At 36.2% G+C, this 16,535-nt stretch overlaps 1 protein-coding gene, 1 long non-coding RNA gene and 1 other non-coding gene across 3 annotated transcripts; 1 reads left to right on the top strand and 2 right to left on the bottom strand.

The window, feature by feature from the left end:
* Positions 1–253: 253 nt before the first annotated feature.
* On the top strand, positions 254–8,614 carry LOC104117420 (mitochondrial adenine nucleotide transporter ADNT1-like). Its single transcript, XM_009628476.4, has 8 exons — positions 254–673; positions 2,465–2,513; positions 2,832–2,995; positions 3,762–3,799; positions 6,833–6,945; positions 7,048–7,161; positions 7,608–7,949; positions 8,222–8,614. The coding sequence occupies exons 1-8, from the start codon at positions 513–515 to the stop codon at positions 8,303–8,305; spliced, it is 1,065 nt and encodes a 354-aa protein (XP_009626771.1). The 5' UTR covers positions 254–512; the 3' UTR covers positions 8,306–8,614.
* A 486-nt stretch (positions 8,615–9,100) lies between these two features.
* Positions 9,101–10,598, bottom strand: LOC104117421 (uncharacterized). The gene is made up of 2 exons (XR_011410240.1): positions 10,194–10,598; positions 9,101–9,503 (listed from the first exon to the last, which is right to left on the bottom strand). It is a non-coding gene; the product is annotated as an uncharacterized lncRNA (long non-coding RNA).
* A 2,403-nt stretch (positions 10,599–13,001) lies between these two features.
* LOC117281757 (small nucleolar RNA R71) lies at positions 13,002–13,107 on the bottom strand. The gene has a single exon (XR_004512391.1). It is a non-coding gene; the product is annotated as a small nucleolar RNA R71 (small nucleolar RNA).
* Between the last annotated feature and the right edge of the window lie 3,428 nt (positions 13,108–16,535).

The following is a 16,535-nucleotide window of genomic DNA, read 5'->3' on the forward strand; positions in this document are numbered from 1 at the left end:
GGTTGTTGTAATTACACAATGGCTCCGACTAATTCAAATTCGATCATAGTAAGATCCATAAAGGAAAGTGCTCATATTAGAATTTTTCCATTTCTAAGTTCTAATCTTAGAAAAAAATAAAATAATTAAGAATGGATCAATCCGGCCATGATATACCTCATTTACTACTTAACCGTGGTAATAAATTCTGCGAAGTTTTTATGCCAAAAAGAGCCGACCTGTTTTTCCATATTAAAGTACTTTATAATTCATCGAAAGCCCACGCCACACTTTCAATAAACGCCGTCGTATAAAAAGCAGGTCTTTTGCACCTTCATTTCTCCTCCGCATTTTTCATCGAACTCTCGCCGTCGCTGCCACCACCAACCACCGCAACCGCTAACTGAAACAGTCACTGTAAAATGTACTGTTTCTCATAAGCTTTTTCTAATTCTGATCCGTAAATTGAAAAGCAGCGGAGTTTTTTCGGCGAACGATTTGCTGTTAGGTTAAGCTTTTTTTGATCTTATTATATGGCTTCGGAGGATGTGAAGGCGGCGAGAGATTCGGCGGTGGAGAAAATTGTGAACCTAGCTGAAGAAGCTAAGCTTGCTAGAGAAGAAATTAAGCCTACAAGCCATGCCGTCCTCAGTATCTGCAAGTCACTTGTTGCCGGAGGTGTCGCCGGAGGCGTGTGAGTTTTATATGTATATCACCACGTACTAGATGTGTTTTGTGTAATCCTAAAAATTAGCTGAGTATTATCTTTAAGTTTGATTAGTTTGATACTTCGCTATTAACTGTGATATGTATTGTGCCTCGGTTGTCAATTGATCATATGCGTGAAAATGTGGTAGTATGTGAATATTATAGGAGAAAAAATTGAAAATTTGATCTTTTTGTTTGCTACTCTTTCCGTTCCAATTCATGTGGCTGTGGTTGATTGAGCACAAAGTTTAACAAGGAAAGAAAAACTTTTAAAATTTGCGGTCTAATAAGTCATGGACATTTGTGTGACTATAAATTATCTCATTAAAGGTAAAATGAGAAGCTTAAAGTTAAATTGTTTCAAAATAAGGAATTATAACATTCTTTTAGGAACAAACTAAATAGGTAAGTATGACGCATAAATTTGGACAAAGGGAGTAGAATATCTGCTCTTCTTTTTCCAATTGAGAGGATATCTAAAATCGAGTACAAAGACCCGTTCTTCACGCCATAATATTTGTGACTCTGTTGCAATTTCGCTAACATAATTTGACTCGGCACAGAGCTTAGGAAAGAAAAAGAGACTTTGAAACTTGTGGTCTTAAACATGCCAATACATCTATGCGGTTATAAAAGTTACTCATATAGTAAAATGAAAAGTTTAAAGTTAGATTGCTTTCAAATATAGAAATATGTCATTCTTTTTGGAAAGAACTAATAAGACAATAGTATAACATAAAATGGAAAGAGGGAGTACTAGTTGTTTGTCATCATTGGTTTCAGTTTGCTGAAAAATTATGACATAATTGTTTCAAATGGGTTTCTGGTCAAGCTTTCAGCTTGATTGAACTCTAAACTCTTGAATAAAGTTAACCAAACACTTATTTGATGGACTCATATTAAGTATATCAGGTATTCTTTGTTTCCTTGTACTTCAAAAAAAAAAAAAGAGATTCTTTGTAAGCTTTATTTGTATCTCAGTGGCAGTATAGCCTTAATCTTGTAGTGTCTATAATGTTGGCTACCAAGGTAAAATTATGCAGGCACTTCCTTTCTCATAATGAAAGGAAAAAAAAAGAAAAAATAAATTGAATCCCTTTGTCTCATATGCAAAATTTACATGTCTTAATCCTCTACTTACTGAAAATCCATGTTTATTCCAACTGAGGAAAACATCAAATGTACTTAATGATAGCTTTGCAAATCTACAAAATGTTGCAACAGTATATGTGCTATTCATGTTTTGTCTCTGTCACTTGACCTCGTTATATGACAATTGTTTGGTGTGTTTGGGAGTTGTGGCTTTCCTGTTCTGATATTGCTTAATGATTGTAGTCAAAAGACTCATGATTTTTGAAAAAGTGTCCCAACCTATTCATTGAGTTTTGGACACACTAATCTCCATTTATCCACAAGACTTTGTTGAGACTTGAAATTGTGTAAGCTTCTCACGTGCGGATGCTTAAATCTGTAACTTGCAGTTGCAGGAACTATTAGGTCAACCTGCAGATCATTGTATATTATGGTTAAGTAATGGGTTTTGAACATTTTATTCTCTCAATTCTGACTTATTACGCTATATGAAGACAAGTGTAACTATTTTTATATCTTTTAGTCTTTCAAAGGCTTTCGGCATATGCTTTAGCATAATCATATTGGTACTCCCTGCTCTACATGAGTGTGGACGCTGACTAATATTTGTATATGCTTGAACTAATCCTTTTATTTTGTGAACTTTAACTTGACTTCACACTTACTGCTACTCGCCCTCTGGCAGGTCACGAACTGCTGTGGCTCCACTAGAACGGCTGAAGATATTGCTACAGGTGAAGTGTAATTCCGCAGCTTGTTTTTCTCTCCACTGAATATTTTTACTGAAGCAGAGCAATATAAACTCTCTTCCTGTGTGCTATGCTCATTTTGAATGATGGAGCAGTAAGCCCCATGTTTTGGTTTGTAACTCCGTATTTCTTTTTCCTGTTCATAAAAAGTTTTAGGATTTATGAACTCTTTTTTTTCCTTATATCCCCACGAGAGTTTTCATCTCAGCTATGTGCTTACATGGAGGTTGCTTACATGGAGGTTCCATGACCCATCTAGATTGTTTGTTCTCTACTTGTAACATGATCTTGTTTGATGTGCAGGTTCAAAATCCACATAGCATTAAATACAATGGCACCATTCAAGGCTTGAAATATATCTGGAGAACTGAAGGGTTCAAAGGACTGTTTAAGGGCAACGGCACCAACTGCGCACGCATTGTCCCAAACTCCGCAGTCAAGTTCTTCAGCTATGAGCAAGCTTCCAAGTAATGATCCTGTTGGAACATAGATTTTGCATAAAAACTAGGAGGATAATATAATACACATTAATGTTTCTTGTGGCCACTTCATTTCTAAATATTTTCCATATTATTTTAACATTCACCTTTTGACTTTGTATGGTGATAGATCTTGCTCAATTTAGTTCGTCTTTTCAATTTAGTGGCATTTTAACTTTTAGGAGGGAACCCTCCCCATACTCAACAAAGGAAAAAAAAACTAAACAAAAAGAAGAAATAGAAAAAAATAAACACAAGAAAGGAAAAGATAGTCTCTGTGATCTCTTCTTCTAGAAGATTTCATGCCCTTAAAGGAAATGAGCTCAATGTAGGTTCTCTACCTTTGTTTACTGAGGTTTCCCCACCCCACACTATCAATAAAATATTATCTTATCAAGAAAAATAAGGGAAGGAAATGAGCTTAAATGAGCCGCCTGTGAGAGGAATGTGGGAGAACTTCTGATGATGTAACGATATCTTACATGCAAACATGAACTAACTTATGAACCTCATTGTGGAGATGGACAAGTAATGCAATGACCTAATCTGGCCTTTTAGGTGTAATAGGGAAAAATACTATATTAAGCGAAGGTGAAGACGAGATCTTGATAAGGGCCTCACAAGGTACTTTCTGAAGATGGCTGTTGTTGATGTGTCAAGTCACTAAAGGATTGTTGAATCTCCAACTTGTTTCTCATGTTACTGTTATAGCATTCTCTTCCCTCTACTGATTTCTTCCTTGATACTGGAACAGGGGTATATTATATTTGTACCGGCAACAAACTGGAAATGGTATGTCTGTCTTCCTTTCAAGCGATTTAGTGGTCATGGGGTTTACCTATTTGAAGAAAGAATAGGGAATAGTTATGGATATCCTTTTGTTTGTTTTCATTTCACCATTCTTGCTTTTTAAATGGTTTGCATTGTAAATGAGACTATTTCATTGATGAATCCAGTCATAGGAGGAAACATGACTTCTCATTTGTAGTTAATTTTTAAGCATAGTACTCGTCTCTGGATGCTATTACACATTGTTTTATTATAGTTCATGTTTCGTATGCCTTATACTCTTTTGAAGTTCCTACTTCCCTTCTCCTTTGCCTCCAGTCCTAGTTTAAGCCCATTTTTTGTTAATTTTTGCTTCACTTGTTCATTGATTTATGTGTATTATCCTTCCTGTTTCTCATTATGTTTATTTGCCGTTTGCATGGTAAAAACTCATCTGTCAAGCATAGGGTTGCAAGTTCGGGTTGTGCACAGCTAAGTGAAAAATAAGCTGCCTTTTAGGTCTTTACCCAGTTCGAGCCTAATAATGCCCCAGGTTGTGGGGCCAAAACTGGGTGCTGTATTCTCACTAGTTTCTTCTTCCTCTTCGTAGTTAATGCCCCTCTAGGAATTTGTTTTTCCTCCAGTTGCAGTTTTTTTAAAATAGTGGAAGAACTTCCATCTATGAGAGTAATTGTTGGGCTTCTACTTCACAACATATCCACAAGCTGATGGTTGTATAAATGCAAATGTTAAAATGAATGTGTTATCATACAAGATTGGACAAAGAAATGATCACGTCTGAAGTAGGCTTCAAGTATCACCTGTTGGGGATAAAATAAGAGAAGAACTAGAAGGTCGTTTGAGATGGTTCTTACAATGTCTTGAATAGACCTCTAAATGCATCGACTGATTGATGCGTCACTACAGGGCGTACGCAAAACTTTTTGTAAGCGGTGTCGTATTTATATAAATAAATAAAAATAAGTATTATTTAATATCATTTTCCTACAAGTTGAAAGCCTTGACCCAATGGTTTAGTTGAATGTTATTGCAAAGGGAGGTATAGGTTCAATTTTTCTTAGCCTCAAATTTTTAACAAAAATGCTCGCTCAAAGATATTCAAAAAATAGTGTCTAGGTCCAGCCTCGAACCTACAACCTTTACAAATCCAAATATGAGCTTGACTCGTGGATCAAGAAATACTCTTAGCTAGAAAACGGTGTCATTACTATATATTGTCTTGTTTTTGCAGAATATTAGTATAAACATTTAGTATTTTTTTATGGCACCCATTTGCATACGCCCAATTGAAGGTGCTAAAAGAGGGACAAGGTAGAATTACATGTAGGGAAAAAAATCGTCTAAAAAAACCTACAATCTCGCAGGATCAATGCAAATTTAGTTAAGAACAGAATGCAATGGAAGTAAAAGATTCCATAAGGCTACAACGACTAGTTGGAATTAAGGGTTTATTGTTGTTCGCCCAAAGCTTATTTACATTAGGTCTGCTATTTACCATGACCTTGTTTAGTTTGATTATAGACTTTTGTGTCGAAGTAGGAATATATGTGAGTAAGAGAACCTCTAGTTTGACAGAACCATTAAATTGCGTTAGAAGACCAGTAATTTAGTATTGGAATGTAGGTCTGAATAGAGCTGAATGGATATAGTGGATTCATATTGTCAATCAGATCAGTTTCAGTTTGAGGTGTGGTTGATTGATATTTATTGGGCTTGAATATGGTGAAGTTTCGGTGTAACAAAAATAAATAAAACTATTTTCAACCACTGCCATGCTACTCATATCCCCCTCAGTTTTAAATAAATAAATAAAACAAACAATTTTCAAGCACTGCAATGCTACTCATGTCCCTCTCTTGTCATAATGTTTTCTGTCACTCATTGTCTAAAAGTAACTAATTTCCATGTGCACAACTTATACATCATTAGCTTTTTTCTATTCTTGGATATTCTGATATGCTAAAGTGCTTCAGTTTCTGATAAATTTTACCTTTGCACAAGGCTGTAGACGTACTTTCACTTGGTGATCCTAATTCTTAGGAAGCATGTTAGAGTGGGTGTTAACTGTTACGAGTCCCACTTTGGTTGAGGAATGGGTTGTTTGTCTACTTATATACCTTTGGGGTTGAGTCAGGCACAAGGTCCATTTTTTACATGGTATCAGAGCTGGACCCATCCCAATTCTTGGTTTACCCGATGTTGGCCCCCGTATTACGTTGTCCACACTCCAGTTGGCAGACCGGGGCATGCGTGGGTGTTAGAGTGGTTGTTAGAGTCCCATATTGTTTGAGGATTGGGCTGGTTGTCTCCTTATATGGTCTTGGGCAATCCTCACCTCATTAGCTAGCTCTAGCTCTTGGGGATGACTTACACCCAAGGTCCATTTCTTTACCAAGCATTCTCTTCACATGCTATTTATCTGTTGTGCACACCTTTGGTAAATCATGTCGAATATCTAAGTATGGCAAAAAGGAAATCCATCGGAGTTTTATTATATCCAAAAAGATCTTGGATTAACTTAGAATAAGAACCTGGCCCTGGTTTTGTTCATTACATCATTTGCTGAAGGTCTCAAACGCACATTAGAGTGTTTCTCTGTCAATTATCTTTACCATTGTCATATTCTGCCTGTGCCAGCAGCTGAAATTTCATGGAACAAGAGGCAGTTTTGAATTTTAAAATTTCAACCTTTATTTATTTAATTTTCTTAATAAAATAAAATTTCAACCCTTATTTTAGATGTGAAAACTGAAGTCTTCCTAGTATGAGGATCGGCTGATTACAATACCTCCCAAGGCATTTCAATCCCATAACATGATGTGCATTAAGTTGCTGGCCTCATCTGCACTCACTATACCCTCTTACACTAACTGTCATCTGATAATGGTTCTTTTTAAGAGGTGTCTGCATTTAATTGATGAAGCTTTTGCAGGATTTTGCTTGGTCTGTTGATTTCCTATGAAACTATTCCATGCTAGTTTAACAATAAAACGGAAATGGAGCACTATTTGACTCTTTCATCTTGCCTTATGACAGAGGATGCTGAGCTCACTCCACTATTACGTCTTGGAGCTGGAGCTTGTGCTGGCATAATTGCCATGTCTGCAACTTACCCGATGGACATGGTGCGAGGAAGAATCACTGTGCAGGTAAGTTGCGTATCCTTTTGAATAAATGTTATGGGTGTTGATCTACTCATATGGGTATTATTTTGCAAGGATGCCTTCTAAATTCTTTTCCGTACTATGCAGACAGAGAAGTCTCCTTATCAATACAGAGGAATGTTCCATGCGTTGTCAACTGTGCTTCGTGAGGAAGGTCCACGTGCTTTGTATAAAGGATGGACTCCTTCTGTCATAGGAGTTGTAAGTCCTTGTTCCTGGATCAAAAGGAACTGGCTATCCAGTACTCATATTAATTTGATAACCATGCTCACAGGATCTGGTGGTGTCATATACATCTCTCCAAAGTTTTTTAATGAAGAAAAAGACTCAAATTAATTTGATAATCACTCTGTGAATGCATTTGGTATATCTTCATTTGAAAAGATGTCCATGAAGAAGAAAGTCAAGTGGCATTCTCTTCTGAAAGTGATAAGAATGGCCACCAATGGTCAATTAGCTATATTAGTATTAAGTATTAACCCAATTATTCTAGGAAAAAGGTTAAACATGAATCCCTGTTGGATGAAAGGAAAAAAGAGAAAAAAAATCTTATTCGGCAAAGAAAGGGAAGAGAAAAGAAGACATAACACTAGTTGAGAGTTCTTATCTTTCTTTTGAATGCTTATCATCTGATTTGGTGTTTGCAGGTTCCATATGTGGGGCTTAATTTTGCTGTATATGAGTCTTTAAAAGACTGGTTGATCAAAACAAAACCATTCGGTCTTGTTGATGATGAGCTTGGTGTTGTTACAAGGCTGGCATGTGGAGCTGCTGCAGGAACGGTTGGACAAACTGTTGCCTACCCTCTTGATGTTATTCGCAGAAGGATGCAGATGGTGGGATGGAATCATGCTGCATCTATCGTTGCTGGTGATGGGAGGAGCAAGGTTCCCCTCGAATATACTGGAATGATTGATGCTTTCAGGAAAACTGTTAAGTACGAGGGTGTCAGAGCCTTGTACAAGGGTTTAGTGCCCAATTCAGTGAAGGTTAGTCTTATTTATCAATAGCATTACCTTCCAGTTTAAGCAGTCTTGTATCCTTCCTGTTTTTGTTTTTCAAACCAAGTCTCGTCGCATGTGTTTATGTTCTCTGTCCTTTGTTTTCTTCTTTGGGTTCATTGTTTTATATTTCAGTGTTGCATTTGAATCTTTGCTTGCTTAAATAAAAAGTTCTGGTTCTGATTAGAGATACTTTGCTTCTCATTAGACGTTACATCATTACTTTTTATTTCATTCCTAATAGTGCGGTATATATTCAGGTTGTTCCTTCAATATCTATTGCTTTTGTGGCATATGAGCAAGTGAAGGACCTATTGGGAGTTGAGATCAGAATATCTGACTAATGAAGAGAAGCTCCAGTATTTTTTTCATGCATATGATAATTTTGTAGGCAAGGATACAAAGGTTACAATAACATGGTGGTTGCATAGTCTAGATGGAGAATTTAGAGTCCTGTTCTAGCCTGTGTTTAGAACTTCCTTACTGTATCTGCTTATTGCTATCTTAGTGTTGTCAATAAGAAATTATCAAGAATAGTCTAATGAATAATTTGAGTGCCCATGTTAGTGAGAGAATACAAGTATTCATGTGTTTTTAACCGCTTACTTTTGTTATACGATCAGTTATTAGGAATTATACAAGTTTGTAGGCCATTTGTGCACTGTGTTCCAGTGATGCAAAAGCTGGTCTTGCCATAGTATTCAAATATTCTGTGTATAGCTGCTAAATCCATTAGAGAAGTAAACCCCTTATTCCCTTGCCTACAATTGTTTACATGGGCACATTGATGTTCTTGGATAATCAACGAAAGGGAAATAATCCAGATGAGGAAAAAACACCCTTTATTCCGTTGCCTATAGTTGTTTAATTCAGTGTAGAAAGACAAAATCCCTTTATTCCTCTGCCTATAGTTGTTTAAATCGATGTATAAGATGCTCCTTGCTTTGGCCTAGTGGTAAGAGTGCAGTACATTACTGATGATGTTTATGTTAGGTGCACCTCATAGTTCGAATCCTGACATATGGACAAAAGCATTATATTAAAGTGGAATAGGTTAGAGGGGCAAGCGAGTTATTTATTGAATTTTGAACCATGTGCCATTGACTATGAGATTTTTTCGCTTATTAGATAAAAGATGCTCTTGGAAAATGAGATGTCTAAAAGGAAAGATAGAGGGTGTAAACCCCTTTATTCCATTCCCTAGTGGATGTTCTCGGATAAAGGGAAATGACCTATGTAAATTATATGGGGGTACAAAGTTTCATATCAAGTAGTTTTTGCTATGCTGATTTGTAACGAAATGCTCTATAAAATACTGAAACACGGTTTCAAAGTATTGAGTAGAATTGTAGAATGCTTTCGTAGAGTTGAATAGAAATGTTTGCCATTCAAAAGCCTGTCTTTCGTTTTTTCTATCTTCTTTCCTTTTTTCTGACTCTCGTCTCTTCATTTTTCTCTATCCATAAATGGAAAAGAGTCAAAAGACCTCTTAATTCTTGCTATGCCCCAAGTGTGTTGATTCCTCACATTCTTCTGCTGTGTCTGGATAAATACATGAAAGAGAGATTCTTGATTACTTCTAACATAACATAAGGGAGCGAAGACTATTCTAATTTCAAGACACATATAACAGTCAATAAAGCGGGTGAAACCACGGGAAATCAGAAAATTAATCCGACAGACAAAATACTAGGGATTACTTTCTATTAGCCTAAGTTTGTTTGACCAGAATTATTCGGTATCAGTGTTGTCAAAAACGAAAAGTGAAAAAAAACTTTAAGTCTGTTGGGGCTTTAAGCGCAAAACGCAAATAAAGAATGAACTTTAATGAAGAAAGATGCAAATGGAAAAAAATTACTAATATGTATGTGTAGTCCAAGACTAATATCTATTAGCATGAATACCAAATATATGGACAAAGAAATTGAAGAAAATTTACGATAAAATAAAATAATAATTGTTTAGTGTCGCCTCTTTAGGATTATGCTCATTAGCAAGGAAAAATATGCTTTAGAGTTTTGATGATAACATTGAAGCGCCCTCTAAGCGAGGCGAAGCTCTAAATATGTTTTGAGTCTCGCTCCGGGACTTAAGTGTGCCTTTGATAACACTGTTCGATACTTGTGATGGTAAAATGTAGCAGGTATATGAAATGGTCGAAATGCTTACAAACTGACCTAGAAACCACTATGGTTTATCGAAATAAAGCAGTAATTTTCATAAAAAGCTTACCTGCAGTCCCTAATCTTGGTCTGGAACCTGGGCATTTGTGGTTCAGTAGCCCGGTAATTATTCATTCCTCCTCGTTTTCTGAAATTTACATTAGAAACAATGTTGTGTTCTTCGTGATCTTTGTCAATCTCCAATTCCTCAAAACTACGTTCTTCAGATGATAATGAAAGAAATGAGAGAATAAGAACAAGATTCAGCTCTGCTAGAAACAATTCTCTTGGTTTCTCATAACTTTTCTCTTCCTCTATATTTACTAATTGTTCTTCTAGCTTCATGGCCATAGTCGTAGATTCAACCATTTTTTCCCTCAAAAATCTATTTATGGAGTAGGATTTTTTTTTTCTTTTTCCAAACTAAGAGATTTGGGAACTATAAGAGGAATAAAGGACACAAATATATATAGATCTAATATGTGGTGTCAACTCGCTTTTACTCATCCACCATGTTTTATGTAACAATAACCACAACTTCCTGTATTTTAGGCAAATGTTTGGCTAATAGATTTGGGTGGACCTTCGTTTTTTTTTTCTTGGGCTTGCTTTCATCCCATAATTTAATAAAAAATGTCAGATTCCAATAGGTAAAAATTCAAATTAGTTATCATAGTTGCTTTAATTAAGTCAGTTGTTGATGGTAGGCTAGAAACCCGTGTTTTAGCCGTACTATTGCACTCTAATTATTGCATTTTACGTGTGTTTAAGCTTAATTGATAGTAAATTATACTTATTACGTGTTTTATGCCTTGTAGGATATGATTCTGAGCTATTTAGGTAATTTGGAGCGAAATCGAACAAGTTGGAGCTTTGAAGTCTGAGTAGAAGCCCAAGAAACCGGGATCATGTTCGGGGGTTGAGAATCAAGTCCGGATATCAAAAAGTTAACACATGAATTTATTCTAAGAAAAAGCCACTACCACGCCGCGAGGCGCGGCAGTGCAAAATTGTCTGACAAGCAAAATGCGAGCTCTCTGAATTTCCTCACTAGCGCGCCGCATGGGGCGGCGCGGTTGTGCAAAATTGTCAGAGTGATTTTCAAGTTCAACTAGGAAAGGGTAGTTTTATCCGGGCTTGTTTCTACATGATATAAATACACCAAAAGCACGATTTTGAAGGGACTTTTGACCTACGAAAGATTGGAGAACCAACTAAGGCAAGAAGACTCAAGAATTCATCAATATTACAACCTGCAGTCGGTGCAATACAGGAGTTTGTATCGAAATCACTAGCTTTGATGTTTTCTTTGTTCTTAAACTTATTTGAGATTATTACTCCATTGTTATGAAGTAATTTTCATTAGGGTATTGACAGATACAATATTTCGATAACGTGATTAGGGATCCAATTCTTGATAATTGTTAGAATTAATTGATGGAGTTTTAATTTGTATTGTGAGTTATTTGTTGTTTTGCTTAATTGAAAGAGGAATTTGATGTTGAATTTCTTCATATCTTATGCTCTAGTTTAAATTCGTGATTCAAATAGATAATCGAAAGAGCCTCTTGAATTGTTAATCGAACTAGAAAATAGGAAAATATTCTTGAGAAGTTACCCTTTAGAGCAAAATCATCATTTGGTTGTTGCAATTGTTTATCGTGCTTCAATTAGATTAATTATTGACTTAACGTTTAATCGAAAGACGAACATTAACTTCAAGCGCAATCTAATTATCGGTTGAATTCATGAGAATCAACCGTATTATAGAGTGAATTAACTCAAGAATTGGATCCCGAGTCGGTTATCTTTCACCTATCTAGTCAAATACACTTATCCCTCTCATTGATATTTCTTTATTGCTCATCTGCTATCTTTTGTGATCAATTGTTATTTGCTTAATTTTTAGTAGTTCACCGTAGTAACAGTTATCAAATCAAGTATTAATTTTTCTTGATAGTAATCAACTGGAGATTATTCGAACACTGTTTAAATCCAATCCCTGTGGAGACGATAATAAATCTATACTATCTTTGACTAGCGAGCAATAATTTTGTGTTTGTGTTTTGCGCTCATCAAATTTTGGCGCCGTTACCGGGGATTGGCAATCAATAGTGTTTAAAATAGTTTTTAGTACTAATTTAGGAACCAATTTTTACTTTAGTTATTCACATTTCTTACTTATGTGCAGGATACAGGTTGATTTCTCTGGTGTATGACTCGATCGTCTTCAAAGGAAGTGATACCCTACGAACCAGAGTTGGAGAAATACCTACGATAACTGAGAAAAGAAAGAGACTTAATAGAAAAATTCTTGGGTCAAACTTCGACTCAAGATACTATGGCAAACGAAGAGAATGATGGAGTAGACTTAGCTGCAAGAGAGGCAGTACAACTAGAAGCTGCACAGAGAATTGCTGATGAGACCGTCAAAGATGATGTGGGTCGAAGATTCAATCTAAACCGACCCTTGGTTGAAGACCAGTTCGATAATGCAGCACCCATGCCTGGAAGATCATTGGGTGACTATGCTAGGCCAGTCTATAATAAAGGACTGTCAAGTGTCAGACCCCAACCCATAGCAACAAACAACTTCGAATTGAAGCAACGGTTGCTTCAAACTATCCAAAATAACTGCACTTTCAGAGGGAAGGTGAATGAAGATCCTAATACTCAGTTGATGGACTTTGAAGATATCATGAACACCTTCTAATACAATGGAGTATCAAAGGATGCAGTCTATTTAAGGGCATTTCCCTTTTCATTGAAAGATGATGCGACACAATGGCTTCGTAGCTTACCCGCAGGTTCTATCAGAACATGGGAAGATATGACCAAGAAGTTTCTTGACAAGTACTTCTCAGCTGCAAAAACTGGGAAGTTTAGAAGGGAAATCCCCAATTTTGCCAGAAGGAGAAAAAAATAGTTTTTGAAGCTTGGGAACGATTCAAGGAGATAGTCAGAAAGTGTCAGCATAATGGAATCAATTTGTGGATGCAACTCCTGGATTTTTGGGATGGACTGACACCGTCCCCGCGACGAATTCTGAATATTGCATGTAGAGGTCCACTAATGAAGAAAACGTCGGAGGAGGTTGTCTTAATCCTTGATGAATTATCTTAGGATGCTAATCAGTGGCCGACTGAGAGTAATGATAGAAGAAAATCAGTTGGGGTTCACCAGGTGGACTCTAACACATCCTTGCAAGCCCAGCTAGACCCATGGCCAAGGAGATAAAAAAGCTGACATTTGCCAAGGTACAGAATGAGCCGCAAACAACATGTGACTTTTGTGGATTGGGACACCCTACACATGAGGGTCAAGCATCAGCTGAGGAAGTCAACGCAGTGGGGAATTTTAATAGAGAAAACTACCAAGGTGGGAACAACTATAATTCTATGGGTCAAAAACATCCAGGTTTTTCGTGGAGTTCACCTAGTGGGAGCTTGAATTTATGGAAGCAAAATAATCTTAGACCCCAGGGTCAAGGACCACCAGATTTTCAGAACCAGCAGAGGCAACAATACCAGCCATAACAGTCAAATCAATCTAGTATGGAAAACCTCATGAAGGCATTCATCAACAAATCAGATGAAAACTTTGAGACTCAGGGCACATCCATCAGAGAGTAGGGCACGGTCATCCGGAATTTAGAACGATAATTGGGACATATTGCAAATTTGTTATCTGAGAGGGCTCCTGGGACTTTGCCCTCTAACACTGAAATGAACCCAAAGGAAACAATCAAAGCTGTTGTGATGACCCAAAATGTCATCTTTAAATTTAATAATTAATTCTGTGTTTTAAGACCTCGAAAAGCACTATTTATCATTACTCGACTTGCGTGTGCAGTCCGTAAAAATTTTCCAAAAAGTTTTCAGGTGAAAAATGAATTAAAATGTGAATTAGAGCTTTAAAACTCAACTAGGTTGACTTTGGTCAACATTTTGAGCAAACAGACTCGGATCAGTGTTTTAACAATTTTTGTAGGTCTGTATTATAATTTGGGACTTAGGCGTATTCTCGGAATTAAATTCCGAGGTCCCTAGCCCGAGATATGGAATTTTGATGAAAAATTAAAAGTTTAAGTTCAAATAGTGACCGGATGTCAAATTATGTGCAAACGACCCCGGAATAGAATTTTAATGATTCCAACAGTTCCGTATGGTGATTTTGGACTTAGGAGCGTGATCGGAATTTTATTTGGAAGTCCGTAGTAGAATTAGGCTTGAAATGCCGAAAGTTGAATTTTTGGGAAGTTTGACCGAGGGGTTGACTTTTTGATATCGGGGTCGAAATCCGATTCTGAAAATTTTTATAACTCAGTTATGTCATTTATGACTTGTGTGCAAAATTTGAAGTCATTCCGAATTGATTTGATGTGTTTCGACACAAGATATAGAATTTGAAAGTTCAAAGTTCATTGATTTTGATTTGAGGTGCGATTCGTCGTTTTGATGTTGTTTGATGTAGTTTGAATTCTCGACTAAGTTCGTATGGTATTTTGGGACATGTTTGAATAATTGGTTAAGGTCCCGAGGGTCTCGGGTGGATTTCGGAAGGTAAACGGAATGGATTTCGGACAAAGAGTGCTGGAAATTTCTGTTGCAGAAATTCCGTGCGTGGAGCCAACTTTGGAAGCTTATATCTCGCAATTCATAAGGAATCAGAAAATGTGCAAAACATAAAAGTTGTAGTCGTATGATTATAGGTTTCAGAAAGTTAAACTCTGCATTATTTGGATATTGTTACAGAAAGTTATGACGGATTGAATGAAGGCTGGTAGAGCAGTTTCGCCAGAAATTCTGATGCATGCAGCCAACTTTGGGAGCTTATATTTCGCAATGCATAAGGAATTAGAATAATTGCAAAACACGAAAGTTGTAGTCGGTGGATTCTAGTTTTTCAGAAAGTTAAACCATTTATCATTTGGATATTTGTATATAAAGTTATGATCAATTGAAGTAAGACTGCTAGAGCTGTTTCTGATGGACTTTTAGTGACGAAAAATGGACTTTTAGTGACGGATTGGCGGAAACTTAAGGACCAAAAATGCTCATTTCATTCATTTTGTTTTGGATTTTTGGAGCACGGTTCTTGGGCAATTTTCAAGGAAAAATATTGGGGTAAGTGTTCCTTATCCTATATTGATTATATTTCATGATTCCATACTCAATTACATCATGAATCCGTGAATTTATGGAAGAAAAATCAAAATTTTTGCAAAATCTTCCAAAAACGAAAATTTAAGATTTGGAGGTCGAGTTGTTATCGGATTTTGGTAAAATTGGTATGGGTGAACTCGTAATTGAATGGGTTATCGGATTTTATAAGTTTCGCCGGATTCCGAGATGTGGGCCCCACAGGCAAATTTTGAGCTAATTTCGGATTTTAATGAAAATGTAATATTTTCTTATGAAAGTGATTACTATAATTTTTGTTGACTGTATCGAATTAATTATGACTAGATACGAGTCGATCGGAGTCGGAAAATCGAGAAAAAGGCATACTACTTGATTAAATTGGAGCAAGTCGAGGTAAGTGACTTGTCTAACCTTGTGTGGAGGAAATTTCCCCTAGGATTGGTATTGATGTGATTATTGAAATGTGTTGAAAGTCGTGTGCACGAGGTGACGAGTGTGTACACGGGTTAAATTGCGAAAGATTATATTTTTAAATTGTGTAGATTACTGTTGCACATTTATTAAATTATTTTATCTTGTTATTTTCTTCATCATTGATGTGAGATATATACTTCAAATTTGTTTGATCTTTTCTTACTAATTATTTTGCCTGTTTAGTTGAAACTTGGTTTCTTTTATTCTGTGCATTATTTGAAGGTTGATTTTATTTAAATTAAATATTATTAATATAAAGTATTTGACATTTTTAAACTTGATATTGAAGCAACGTAGTAAAGATTTTGAAATATTATTTTTCTATATTATTTACTCCTGAATATTTTTATACTCATTGTGAGGGAGCCGTGAGCTCTTTATTGTGGAAGAATATTATTGATGAATTATTTTGACATGAGCCGTGAGCTCTTTATTGTGGAAGAATATTATTGATGAATTATTTTGACATGAGCCGTGAGCTCTTTATTGTGGAAAAATATTATTGATGAATTATTTTGACATGAGCCGTGAGTTCTTTATTGTGGAAAAATATTATTGATGATTTATTTTGGCATGAGCCGTGAGCTCTTTATTGTGGAAAAATATTGTTGTTGAATTATTTTGGCAAGTTAAATTATTTGAGCACTTGAGGTGCAAATTGTGATATATTGTGATATTGATACGCATGCGGTGGTATAAGGTCTGGGTGTTGAAACGCATGCGGTGAGATAAGGGTGGCTTGATACGCGTGGCTAGTAGGGGAACTACTAGAAGTCATGCGGTGTGATAAGGGT

The sequence above is a fragment of the Nicotiana tomentosiformis genome, chromosome 8 (assembly GCF_000390325.3).
Source record: "Nicotiana tomentosiformis chromosome 8, ASM39032v3, whole genome shotgun sequence".
NCBI lineage: Eukaryota > Viridiplantae > Streptophyta > Magnoliopsida > Solanales > Solanaceae > Nicotiana > Nicotiana tomentosiformis.